Source organism: Trachypithecus francoisi, unplaced genomic scaffold, assembly GCF_009764315.1.
Source record: "Trachypithecus francoisi isolate TF-2019V2 unplaced genomic scaffold, Tfra_2.0 Lachesis_group0, whole genome shotgun sequence".
Classification (NCBI taxonomy): Eukaryota; Metazoa; Chordata; class Mammalia; order Primates; family Cercopithecidae; genus Trachypithecus; species Trachypithecus francoisi.
In genome coordinates, this window is record NW_022681453.1 from 142,527,439 (window position 1) to 142,539,955 (window position 12,517).

The 12,517-nt window shown below is 48.1% G+C and overlaps 1 protein-coding gene across 2 annotated transcripts in view; it reads right to left on the reverse strand.

Moving 5' to 3' along the window:
- Nucleotides 1-156: 156 nt before the first annotated feature.
- CDCP1 (CUB domain containing protein 1) overlaps nt 157-12,517 on the reverse strand; it is a 61,976-nt gene continuing 49,615 nt past the window's right edge. For both annotated transcript variants that reach the window (XM_033212316.1, XM_033212317.1), the window contains 4 exons: nt 10,897-11,277; nt 8,838-9,203; nt 6,724-6,811; nt 157-3,722 (listed from right to left, as the gene is read on the reverse strand). In XM_033212316.1, coding sequence (XP_033068207.1) covers nt 3,293-3,722; nt 6,724-6,811; nt 8,838-9,203; nt 10,897-11,277 — 1,265 coding nt within the window. In that variant the 3' untranslated portion in view covers nt 157-3,292. The remainder of the gene's footprint in view (nt 3,723-6,723; nt 6,812-8,837; nt 9,204-10,896; nt 11,278-12,517) is intronic.

Below are 12,517 nucleotides of genomic sequence, written 5' to 3' on the forward strand. Positions count from 1 at the left end.
GCCTGTATCCCAAAGCCCAGCTTTCCGCACTATCCACAAATGAAGACAGCATCTGCTGAGCCCATGCTGAGCCTGTCACAGTCAACAACTGGGAAACTGGGGCCTCTACTGAACCAGGGGACAAGCAGCCGAAGCACTTGAACAGCTTGATACTTGTTTTTTGGTACATTTGTTTATTTAAAAAAGCATAGGAAATGAATAAAATGCCACTAAAAAGTATCTGCAATGAATAAATTATTTCCAGTGAAGCACTGCAGATCCACACACACCAGTCCTCTAATGTTTACCAAGGCCATGTCTGGTGGGCTTGTGCTTGTCTCAGCTGACTCTTCTTTGAGACCTTTCCCTTCTGTGCAATGACCACAGCATTGGAGACCAGTCCTGCATGCGCTGGCCTTCCATGTGGGCATGGCAGACCACACAGATGGGCACTGGGCTGGCATGTAGGAGGCTTCAACAAACGCACTTCACTGTTTCCAGTGACCCTGAAATGTTTTATATAAGTAGGGCCTGGGCTTTAAAGAAAAGAGCCAGGGTTCCTCAGGCTGGGCCCCTTCACTGAGGCACAGCTTCAGAAAATACTGGTCTCAGGAGCCAGCAACTTGTCCAGGAGTTTTGAGCCCTCAGTTGAAGGAAAATGGCCATGTGATGTCCTTGCAGGCAACAGTGATGTCGGTGATGGTGACAAGTAGCCAGCCCAAAGAAGGCCAACCCCACCTTGGGTGGAATGCAGGGCACCTAGTCCTGCTCGGAAGGGGCTAGGAGGCTGGGGAAAGTCGAGAATGGAGGGCCAGGGCTCCACATAGTGAATTCAAATAAGGACTCTTTGGTGTGGGAAGGAAGCTGCAGCCCTCCTTTGGCCCTTTATGGAGGGTCAGCACCTGGGCTCACAAAGACAAGGGTCACTGGGCAGGAACCAGACTTTCAGAAGGGAAAGGTGCTATAGGCAACGCCAAGGGCATAATTTAAATATCCTGCCCTCTGGGAAGTGTTCAAGAGGTCTTGCAGTACACACCATTTAGGAGATTATAAAATTCCTTTCATTCATGCCATGTGAACAAGTTGAGGCGGTGCGTTTCCAAGGTGAATTCATTGAATACAATGAAGTACATTTATTTTTTGAAGGAAGTTTTTGCCACAGAAATGTTGAACTTGGGACTGTGCTGACAAGCTATAGCACAATCCCTCTCCTTCCAGATTGGAGCAGGGGTGGCAAAGCAAAAGTCCACAGGCACTGGGCAGATAATTGGTGTAAATGAGGGTGTGGGGCAGGATGTAGGAGGCTTCAACAAACGCACTTCACTGTTTCCAGTGACCCTGAAATTACATCTGTAATCCCAGCACTTTGGGAGGCCAAGGCAGGAGCCCAGGGGTTTGAGACCAGCCTGGGCAACATGGTGAAACCCCGTCTCTACAAAAATTACAAAATTAGTTGGGAATGGTGGTTTGCGCCTGTGATCCCAGCTACTTGGGAGGCTGAAGTGGGAGAATCACTTGAGCCCAGGAGGCAGAGGTTGCAGTGAGCTGAGATTGCGCCACTGCACTACCCCCTAGGCAACAGAATGAGACCCTGTCTCAAATTAAAGAAAAAAGAGGAATGTGAGCACACATTGGTCTCATGGTCTACTCACCTGATCAGACATTCATGCCAGTGGTTCCTTTTCATTACAAGAAATGCAACCTGCAGGGGCATTGATCAGTAGAAACACACACTCAGCCTCACTGTGGGAGGTGACAGGGAGTAGTGCGGGCTGTGGTGACCTGGTGAAGTACACACCCAATCTAAAGGCAGAGCTGGTGCCCAGCTCCGGCCAGTTGTTGCTGGGTGAGAATGGGAGCCCCAGAATGGCCAGTTCTTCTGATCTGGATTGTTATGGGAAATTTTTAATTTTAAGTGTTAGATTCTGCAAGATAAACAGAACATCCCTGTGGGCCAGATCATTTTGTAGCCTCTCCTGTGGGAGTCAGTGGCAGGAAGGTGTGGCAGGCAGAATAACAGCACCCCAAAGATGTCCTGGTCCTAATCCCCATCTGTGGCTGTGTTGTCTTGCATGGTAAAAGGCTCTTCCAGTGTGAGGAAGGATCTTGAGATGGAGAGATTATCCTGGATCTTCCTGGTGGGCTTTGTAAGTCAAAGAGGGAAATGGGAGGGTCAGTGACACAGTGAAGACATGTGAGAAAAGCTTGACCAGCCACTGGAGCCTGGGAATGTAGCCAGTTTCTAGAAGCTGGAAACGGCAAGGAACCGGCTTCTCCCTAGAGCCTTCAGAAGGAGCACAGCTCTGCTGACACCTTGATTTTCATTCAGGGACATCCATTTTAGAATTCTGATCCCCAGGACTATAAGATAATGTGTTGTTTTTAAGTTACCAAGTAATGGGTTGCAGTGGCAACAGACAACTAATGCAGGGGGCCACTGTCTGGTATATATTTAAACATTTTTAGAGGACGAGAATATTCTCTAATTTTTTCTTTAAATGTCAAAGTATTGCTGCAGCTGGGAGAACCGCACATGGAAACTTAAAGAAATTTCTCTAATTGCTAGGACTACAGGACAATGGGATTCAAGATGAATTTCCACAATGGGATAACCACAAGCCGACCTAGAGAATCAGGAAGTCTTGTATCAAAGCAGATATGTGTCAATGCTGCTCAAACACACACACCCTTTTCTGGCTGAACAGATTATAAATTATTCCCACCTCCCGGGGGACTGGCACACGTTTATCTAGTGGTTGGCAGAAGTCACAATGAAGACATCCAAACCAGTTAGCATGAGTTGTTACTAAGTCAGGTGAAAAAAGCTAGGTGGTTATACATTTGATCTCTTAAATGCACAGGACCACCAAATAAATAATAATAAAAAGGCACATTGTCATTTTCATCCTGGGGACCCCAGTGAGAGTAGGGATCTCAGGCAGGCTCCTTGGAATTGGAACTGTTGTCCTGAAGAGGGCAAGTCTCTGTTTAACACTCTGAATCCAGGGCTTGCTACAACCCTATGCTAGGTGACTCAGGCCTCTCTCTTCTCATTACAGGCTGGCTAACCACACAGCCTGAGTTGAGAAGGACATGAGCTGTCATGACTGTATCCAGATGAGAATTCATCATTTTCAATGTCTTGTGCTTAGAATGAGTCCACTGAGCCATGTGAAGTTGGTGGTGTCCAGGAAAATCTCCTGCTGTTCCTTCTGTATAATTCCTCTTCTTTAGGATTTCTGGTTAGGAACACGGACGGGTGTCTCAGTGCCCTGCTTTATGAAACTCAGCAAATTCCCTGGAAGGGATCAAGTTATTCTGCTGGCTCCACAGGCTCCTGAGTGTTCAGCAAGGGAATGTCTGTGTCCTTGCTGTTTACATCCCCATTGTTGGGGTGGGAGAAGGTGTACAGTTCACTCTCGGACTCAGGAGGGGAGCAAGGAGGCAGCTCCTCAGCGGCTAACTTTGCAGTTGGGGCCCTGGAGCATACGGTGGGTGGGGAGGGAGGGCAGACCCCCATGGTGCCCTGGAACGGCCGGTAGGTGTCCACCTCGGGCTGCAGGAAGGACCCGCCAGAATCCTGTAGCAGATGCCCATACACCATGGTATCCTCGATGACTGCATATACGTGGGAATCGTTGTCCTTTCGCCCTTTCTGAAACTTTTTTGGCTGTCTTGGCATCTCGGTATTGATGTTGCCATTATAGACACCCACAGCGGGGCCCTTGTTTGTCTTCTTTTTCCTATTTGGAAAAGGAACAAGACAAGTCAGAAAGGAAAGAATCTCAGATGGGTACCATTGCTATGGCCCTGCTAGAGCTTGGATTCTTTAGGGTTCTGACCATGTCTTCCCCAAATCCCTCAAATTGCTCAGCATTTGAAACTGAAACTCTGTCCTCAGTGAACATTTAGAAGGGACCTGATTTTGTCTCCAGTTTTCCAAGTGGAAACAGAGATCACAGGTGGCAGAAGAGTGGTTTAGAGAGGGCACCTCTAACACTATCTGTGCTCAATTCATTTTTGATAGATATGTGGTATCAATGGTGGAAACATCTGACAATCCCTTTCCCCTCCTTTCTACCAGAAATAGGCAGTGTCCCAGCACATCTCAACCACATCAGGCTCAGTCATGCCCAGGTCAACTTTCCCACAATCTTAGCACTTTCTCGTAGCTCATGCTTTCTCTCTCTTTTGCCTGGGAAAAGCCCTGACCATCTAGATTCTAAATGGTGACACAAGAGACTCAGGAGTCCAGGTTGTATCATAGTTTTCAGCATGAGTTGGGGAGAGGAAAACTCAGTATTAGCAGCGAGACCCAGTGCCTCAGCAGTCACCCCCAACAAAGGAAAGAGCTAAAAAGAAGACAAAATTCAGGCTGCAATGCCAGAGTTCTTCAGTAACACCATTAGCATTTGGATTTTAATGTTCTTTGGTACTTGGACCTGCATGGGCATTAGCGCTTGCTGCCACAGAAAACAAAGCTTTGCTCTCCATCTTCAAGAACCAAACAGCAAGGAATGCTGACTTTTTAGCTGAGCAGTGATGCAAACGGAGGACATTAGCTCAATTAGCGTAATGGACCATATAAGGCACAGGCTGGCAGTTCATGGTTGTGGACAGGCTCTCTGTAGTTTGCTGAGATAAAAATAAACCTGGTACCTTTAGCTTGTAACACTAAGCCCCTGGCCAGGATGATGGGTTCCTAAGGCTCCTGCCTGAAGCTCTGTAATGTTTGTCCCCACTAAAACTCTTCTCATGCTGTCCTGAAACCGACTGTTTATTTGCCTGTCTCTTCAGTCCCCCCACCCCCATAGAAGAGATTGTCTTGCTCATCACTGTCCCCAGTACCTCAATGAATCCTAGTGCCCAGGAGACACTCAGGAAGTACCCACTTAGAGAACAAGTTGGATAGCATTGTCTCTCCTCATTCTCACTATACAACCTGTCCGTCCTCCTACACCAGCTTGGGCATGGATAGGCCTTATGCAAACCTGCCAGCCAGCAGCCTCACACAAGCAAGGCCTGTAGCAAGGCTGGGCTGATGATTCTCAGGCTTAAACTGGAGCTATTTCAAGATGAGGCAAGTGCTGGATCTCTTTCCTTGTCCAATTCCCTCCTGATAAGGAAGCTGGGGCCCAGTGCTAATGCCACGCTTCCCTAACTGGGTGGGCTATTCCATGCACCCCAGATGGGAAAATTCCCTGAGAGAAATAGTAACATGATGCTTCGTTAAAAACAGTCCTTTTTCCCCATGTGTTATGGGTATAGCCACTTCTCACGGAGAAAAGACCTCCTGCAAGCCAGTCCTTCCTCATCAGAACAGACATTTGTAGACACTCTTATTATAGACCAGGAATTTCAGTTGTTTGCTCAGGTCCACAGTTAATTTTTAAAAAAGAATTTTTTGGCCAGGCATGGTGGCTCACGCCTGTAATCCCAGCACTTTGGGAGGCTGAGGTGGGCAGATCACAAGGTCAAGAGATTGAGACCATCCTCGTCAACATGGTGAAATGCCGTCTCTACTAAAAAAACACACACACACACACACACAAACAAAAATTAGCTGGGCATGGTGGCAGGTGCCTGTAATCCCAGCTACTTGGGAGGCTGAGGCAGGGGAATCGCTTGAACCCAGGAGGCGGAGGTTGCAGTGAGCTGAGATCGTGCCACTGCACTCCAGCCTGGCGACAGAGTGAGACTCTGTCTTAAAAAAAAAAAAAAAAGAATTTTTTGAGGTTGGCTTTTTGGAAAGTGAAATCATGCTAAGGAAAATAACTCTCTCTCCCATGACTTTAGTCAGAAATATGAGCAGAGTTTATACAGTTTGGTGGCAGCATGGACTCTGTTTAAAAAGGTCAACATTTTCCTTTTATAAAATAGAAGCTTGGCCTGGTGCGGTGGTTCATGCCTGTAATCCCAACACTTTGGGAGGCCAAGGCAGTGGATCACTTGAGGTCAGAAGTTCAAGACTAACCTGGTCAACAAGTTGAAATCCTGTCTCTACAAAAAAATACAAAAAAATTAGCTGGGCGTGGTGGTGTGTGCCTATAGTCCCAGCTACTTGGGAGGCTGAGGAAGGAGAATCATTTGAACCCAGGAGGTGGAGGCTGCAGTGAACTGAGATCACGCCACTGGCCATAGAGCTTATAATAAATTATATATGTATATATAATAAAATATAATAAATAAAACAGAAGTTGTCCTCCTGAGGGGATGGAAAGAGAGACTGAAGCAGTTAACTGGGCCTTCCTTCCTCTTGGCCACAGGCCTGGCGTCTGTAATATACCTGCAGCCCAATAGACAAGGATAAAGCAGTTTGCTTAAGAAACTGCAGGAGAACAAGCTGGGACAACACACATTCATTCTCCTTAAGGGGATGGAGGGAGTGGTTTCAGAGGCACAGTCTGGCAGAGCCTAGTGAGCATTTTCTTGCCAAGATCACCCCTGTTTGATCAATCTACTGAGCAAACAGCACACTGCTCGCAGGGGACTTGTGCTGAGGCAGCTGCACCATGAACTACAGGTGAAAATGTCACATGTGTTTTTTATCCCCGCCTCACCTCCAGGCATGGGATTTTTTTTTCTCCTGAAAGCATGACTCACATCTGGCAATACTGTTTAACATTGATCTTTGGGGGAAAAAATGGGAAGCAAGAAAACAAAGTCAATAATTAACAATCCACCCAGTCTGTGTGATCTGAGGAGGCGTCAAATCAGATAAAGAGAGTAAGAGATTCCACCTACTTCTTTTTCACACAGCAAACGATGAGTCCAAGGGCAGACAGCAGTAAGGCTCCACCTCCTACCACTGTGATGAGGATGACAGTCAAGTCTGTGAGCAGAGACATAAAGAGACAGATGAAAAGGCAGCTGGGGTTAGCTCTACAATGAACTTGAGGCATCTCCAAAAGCAGCTGTCATCTTTCCGAAGGTGGAACGCCACACATGTGGCTCCTTGTGTGCATTTGGGGCTCCTCACATCACGAAGTGCTTATTTCCTGTCCTTTTGGATCTGGGTCAGCCAATAGAAGGCAACTGTGCCAGTTCTGGGCCTAACTTTTAAGAGAATGTCAGCTTGCACTTTCTCTCTGAGAGAAAGCCAGCTACTATGTAAGAAGTCTGACTCTGCTGAGACCACCATGCTGTGAGGAAGCCCAAGCTAGCCATGTACAGACCCCACTGGGGAAAAAACCAATCCAGTGAGAACCAAAGGCCCTAGACATATGTCTCCAGTTGAATTCTCCAAGCCATCCTCTCTATTTGTTCAAGGCTTCTGGTTGGGGCCCCAGATATCCTGGAGCACAGATAAGACACACTGCTATGCCCTGTCTGAATTCCTGATCCACAAATTGTGGGTAAACAAAATGGCTATTGCCTAAGCCACCAAATGTTGTGGTAGTTCGTTTATAGCAATTAACAACTGAAACAAACTGAGGGACCCACCAGACCGACTCCAAAGGCTACTCCTGGCCTACAGCAGGTGTGCTCCACCGATTGCCACCGTCTGTCTTGGAGAAGAGAAGAGCAGAGGAAGATAGGAGAAAGCAGGGAGTCAAAAGTCAGAAGCGAGGCAGCTAAAGGGAGGGTTGTTTCCTTTGTGCTGCCCTTTTCCTGCAGCGTCACAAACGAAAAAGAAAATAAATCAGAGGGGGAACCCTGTACCAAACAGATATTTAGAATGTCTTGCCTGTTCACCAAGAGAGCAAAAGGTGAGATCCAAAGGAAAGAGGAATGGAAAGAAATGACAGAAAGTGAATCTAAGAGACGAAAAAAACCCAGGAGGTAACCTGTGAGTGTGGAGAGGTTTTCACTTGTGGCATTTGGCTCCCACCAGTTCTTTTGAGGCTAACCAGTTGTGCGGCTTGGATGGACCCTCAATCACACTGACCCCCAGAAAGGAAAAGGGAAAAAAGCAGCCTCCACGGTCCCTTCTGGTTCTGACACTGTGATGCTCTGTGCCTTCACCGAGTAAAGGGCAGACACGGCCCCACCACAGCCTGTCTTGCCACACCTGCATTCCCTTGCTTGATACCCTTCAGTGGTGCCCACGACTTTGAGGAACAAAGGCAAACTCATCATCCTGGCTCCCAGGCCTCCCATGGAGGGTATTTCATGGATTCCAACATTTCACTGAGACAAAATAAAAAACTATGTACCTGTCAGACTTTTCAGGTCCCCATATTTTAATTCACAACACTGAATCCCATGATACTTTTATGAGGTGGCTATTATCTACTCTCTGTGGATGAGGAAGACCACAGGTGTGGAGAGACTTCCCCTATGCAAAAGAGAGATGAATGGTAAAGGATGCTGGCAGATTGACTAAAAAAAATCTAGGCTGGCCAAAAGAATGCAGTCAAAGGGATGGCGTGAGTTCCTAACCTAAAAGTATCAAAAGACCTTATAGGCCTCCTCCAGTCTCTTGTGGATCTCTCTGCCTCTGCCATGAAAACAGCCCAGGCTGAAGGATAAGAGACCATGTAGTATCAAGCCAAGTAATCTCAGTTGTCTCAGATGATCTTAGCTGAGCCTCAGCTTTTTGAAAGCACCAAGCTAAGATCAGCAAAGTCCTCTAGCCAACCTGCAGCTGCCAGCAGGTGCATGAATGACAGCGCCCAGATAAGTCCAGCTCAGACCAAAATTGGGCCCAGCCAACATTGGAGCAATAACAGATGGCTGCTATTAAGCCACTATGTTCTGGGATGGTTTGCTACTCAGCACTATTGATGCAATAGCTGACTGATACATGGACAGTCAGGGCTCAATCTGTGTTTCTGACTTGTCTCCAGGCTTGCTCCCTATCCTCCAGCTGACAATTTTCTGTTTATCACCATCCCAAAGACCCTGAAGGCCCTTACCCACAGTCCTTGGGGTAAGTGTCACCCAGAAGAGCAGGTCTAGCTGCTTGCCGTTCGCGGGGCTGCAGTTAGAGATGTTGACCCAGAAGCTGTGATGGTGGAAGCTCGGCTTGGGGAGCGCATCCTCGTCCAGACTGAAGATCTCCTCAGCCCGGGTCCGCTGCTCCTGGATGATCATGAATGCACGCCCTGTCTGGCATACCACGCCGGTCCGCTCCTTAAAGAAAGTCAGGCAGGCCACCTGGTCTCTGGGCACGCTGATGTTCCAGGACACCGAGGTGAGGGATGGTAGGCCCCGATCCCAGTTGGGGGTCCTCAGGTAGACCTTGCTTTTTGTGTCGGGGGTCACCGTGAAAACGCCTTCCTCTGCAGGAAAGGGAGGGAGATCCAGACAGATGTTTCATTCAGTCAACATGGAGAGGAAAGGGAGCGGTGGGGGAGATGAAGTCCAACTGTCCAGACTGGTGCTGTCTAACAACTTTCTGCGATGATGGAAATCTTCTGGATCTGCACCGTCTGATAGGGTAGCCACCAGCTACAAGAACTGCATTTTAAATTTGTTTCATGTTAATGTATTATTATTAGTTATTTTTGAGATGGAGTCTCACTCTCTTGCCCAGGCTAGAGTGCAGTGGCACAATCTCAGCTCACTGCAACCTCCACCTCTCAGGTTCAAGCAATTCTCCAGCCTCAGCCTCCTGAGTAGCTAAGACTACAGGCATGAGCCACCATGCCCGGCTAATTTTATGTACTTTTAGTAGAGATGGAGTTTCACCATGTTGGCCAGGCTGGTCTCGAACTCCTGAGCTCAAGTGATCTGCCTGCCTTGGCCTCCCAAAGATCTGGGATTACAGGCAAAAGCCACTGTGCCCAGCCTCATATTAATTTAAATTCAAATAGTTACATGTGGCTAGCACCACTGTATTGGTCAGTGCTGGATCAGTCTCAGTCAGAGCAGGTACTCAGGACTTTTGAAAAAAAACAAAACAGGCAAACAAAAACCAGGCTAGTTTCCCAAACTGGTGGTTATCTCAGCTTCCCTTCAGAAATGCTCTCAACGTAGCTACTACGTTCATCTACTGCCTTGCTCCAGGGTGGGGCTGGTATAGACTGATTTCTGTTTCAGAGATTCAAATATCTTCAGGTTCTGGGAAGAGTTCTAGAACTGCAAAGCTGAAAGAGCGCCTGACATGTCAACTAATCCCTTCCTTACCTTCAGGAGAGATAAAACCCACATATTCCACACTGATGAGAATGTGTCTTATTTGCAAAGACTCCTTGGAAGGAGTTTCTCTGGTAACCTTGGAGATATCAGGCAGCCTGGACCCACTTTGACCTTAGGACCAAAGATTCTTCTCCCTCCCACTCACACCTCAGAGAGTAAGAGTATGAAATAAACACCAAACGAAGGTCTTGGTCAATTTTAAAATGGCCTCTAACTTAACGTGCTTGGAGCAACTTGTAATGGTGACTGTGACTTTTAAAGTCAACCATGTAGAAGTCACGTTGTGAGCCATTTGGACCTCATTTATTGCCTCAGAACATGGAGACCACATGCCAGCCTCCCAGGAGGGTCGCATCTGCTCAGTTGTGCTGCTGGACTCTGGCTCCGGAGACTCACCTCCCTCCCAACGCTCTTCCTCCTGGGCTCTCTGCACTGCATTCTGAATTGTAAAAGCAGAGTCATAAAAATGTCTGCCTAAGGATTTTTATGTCACTACCTTAAAAATCCGGGACTGGGGAATATTTGGCTATTTCTCATTTATGTCCTGCCTACTTCCAAAAAAGACTCAAACCTGATTATGTGTTTTGCTGCCTACCAACCATCGCCTCCCACTGTCAGAAACATTTTTTATTTCTAATCTCAGGAATTTTCCATGCTAGGTTAATGGTAAAGTCAGGATTAGGACTCACTATCTTTCAAATTTCTTGTGCAAGGACCAGCATACTGAGCTATTCCTTCTCTCCAAACTCGTAACTTAATTAAGGTGATCACAAAACTAAAATAAAATGAACACTTAAACTAAGGGGACATGGAGATAGGGGAGACCCCCCTTACCTTTGAAATAAGGTATAAAGGACACTGTCAGGCCCTGCCTGGAAGCCTCTTGTCGGAAGCTGGGGGCAAAGGTGCGAAGGGTCACCGAGATGTTCTGCTTCACCTGGATCTGCTCGATAGAGCCTCCCGGGCAGAAAGAGCCGAAGTACAGGTCCTGGCTGGGTATGGCACTGGCTACGAGGTAGCTGAAGCTGGTGTTGCACGGCTTCTCATGCGTATGCTGCTGCAGCTTCTGGGCTGGCACCAGCACCAGGCTGAGCCTGTCTTTGGGCACCAGCAACTTCCAGGAGAAGTCATGCAGCTCCACAGGCAGGTGGAGGATGTCACTGGGCACCTGGAGTGAGTAGGACTTCCTTTGGCAGTACCGGTGGTCTGTGCAGCCTGGAAGAAGTGGGGCATGCTAGCCATGGACACAGGAGACCAGAAGTGCACCCTCCCCAGCTCTCCCGTCAGCCCGAGGTTGGGGGTCTGCATGCTGCCCTGCGTTTCCCTTCCATCTCTCTTTTCCCACCTTGTCCTCCACTTCCGGCTCCTCTGTGTACCTTTTCTAGCGGTCCCTCTGCTCTCTCACATTCTTACTGTTTACTAAGCTGGCAAACAAACTTCTGGGTAGTACTCAGGGTCGAAATTTCCTCTCCTTTTTTGCTTAAGTTCTTCCTTCTGTGTATCTGTGTCTTAGATGCTAAGTGTCATGGGGCAGGGCACAGGTTTCACTCCACCCAGACATGTTGCCCAGGAGGCAGTTCTGGGCAGTGGTTGGAGCTGTGAGTGGTGTTGGGGAGATGTCAGTTCGTCTTCTGACTCTGCCACTTCCTAACAGGGTGTTCTCGGGCAGGTTACTTTGCCTCTTGTGGCCTTAGTTCCCGCATTTGTAGAGATGCTAAGAGCCCATATCAGAAGTCACGGCAGCCCAGCAGGGAGGTGGCTCTTGGTTTACTGGCCTTCAGTCATCAAACACTTTTTTTTTTTTTTTTTTTTTGAGACGGAGTCTGGCTCTGCTGCCCAGGCTGGAGTGAAGTTGTGCAATCTTGGCTCACTGCAACCTCCACCTCCCAGGTTCAACCGACTCTCCTGCCTCAGCCTCCCGAGTAGCTGGGATTACAGGCACCCACCACCATGCCTGGCTAATTTTTTGTATTTTTAGTAGAGATGGGGTTTCGCCATGTTGGGCAGGTTGGTCTGGAACTCCTGACCTCAGGTTATCTGCCTGCCTTGGCCTCCCAAAGTGCTGGGATTACAGGCGTGAGCCACTGAGCCTGGCTGATCAAACATTTTTTAAGTGACTAGTGCATGTCCAGCACCGGTAGGGGCTACCTGGATGAAAAACAGAACGAGCCAAAGTTCTTGACCTCAGGAATCGCAGTCTTGTGTGAGAGAAGACAAGAGGACAGTTAGTATGGAAGTGGGGGTGTGGGGTGTGGGGGGATGGGGATGGGAGAGGCTGGGGAAATCTGAGCAAAAGAGGAGAGGATCTCACAAGAGGAAGATTGGAAGGCTGGGCAGAGAGACATAAGCCTGAAAATGGGGCAGTGTGACACATTTCTGAGGGCCGCAGGCTCCACCTGAGGCTGGTTCCAAAGGGATGTATTGACACTCACTCTGCTTGCCTCTTGGTCACCCT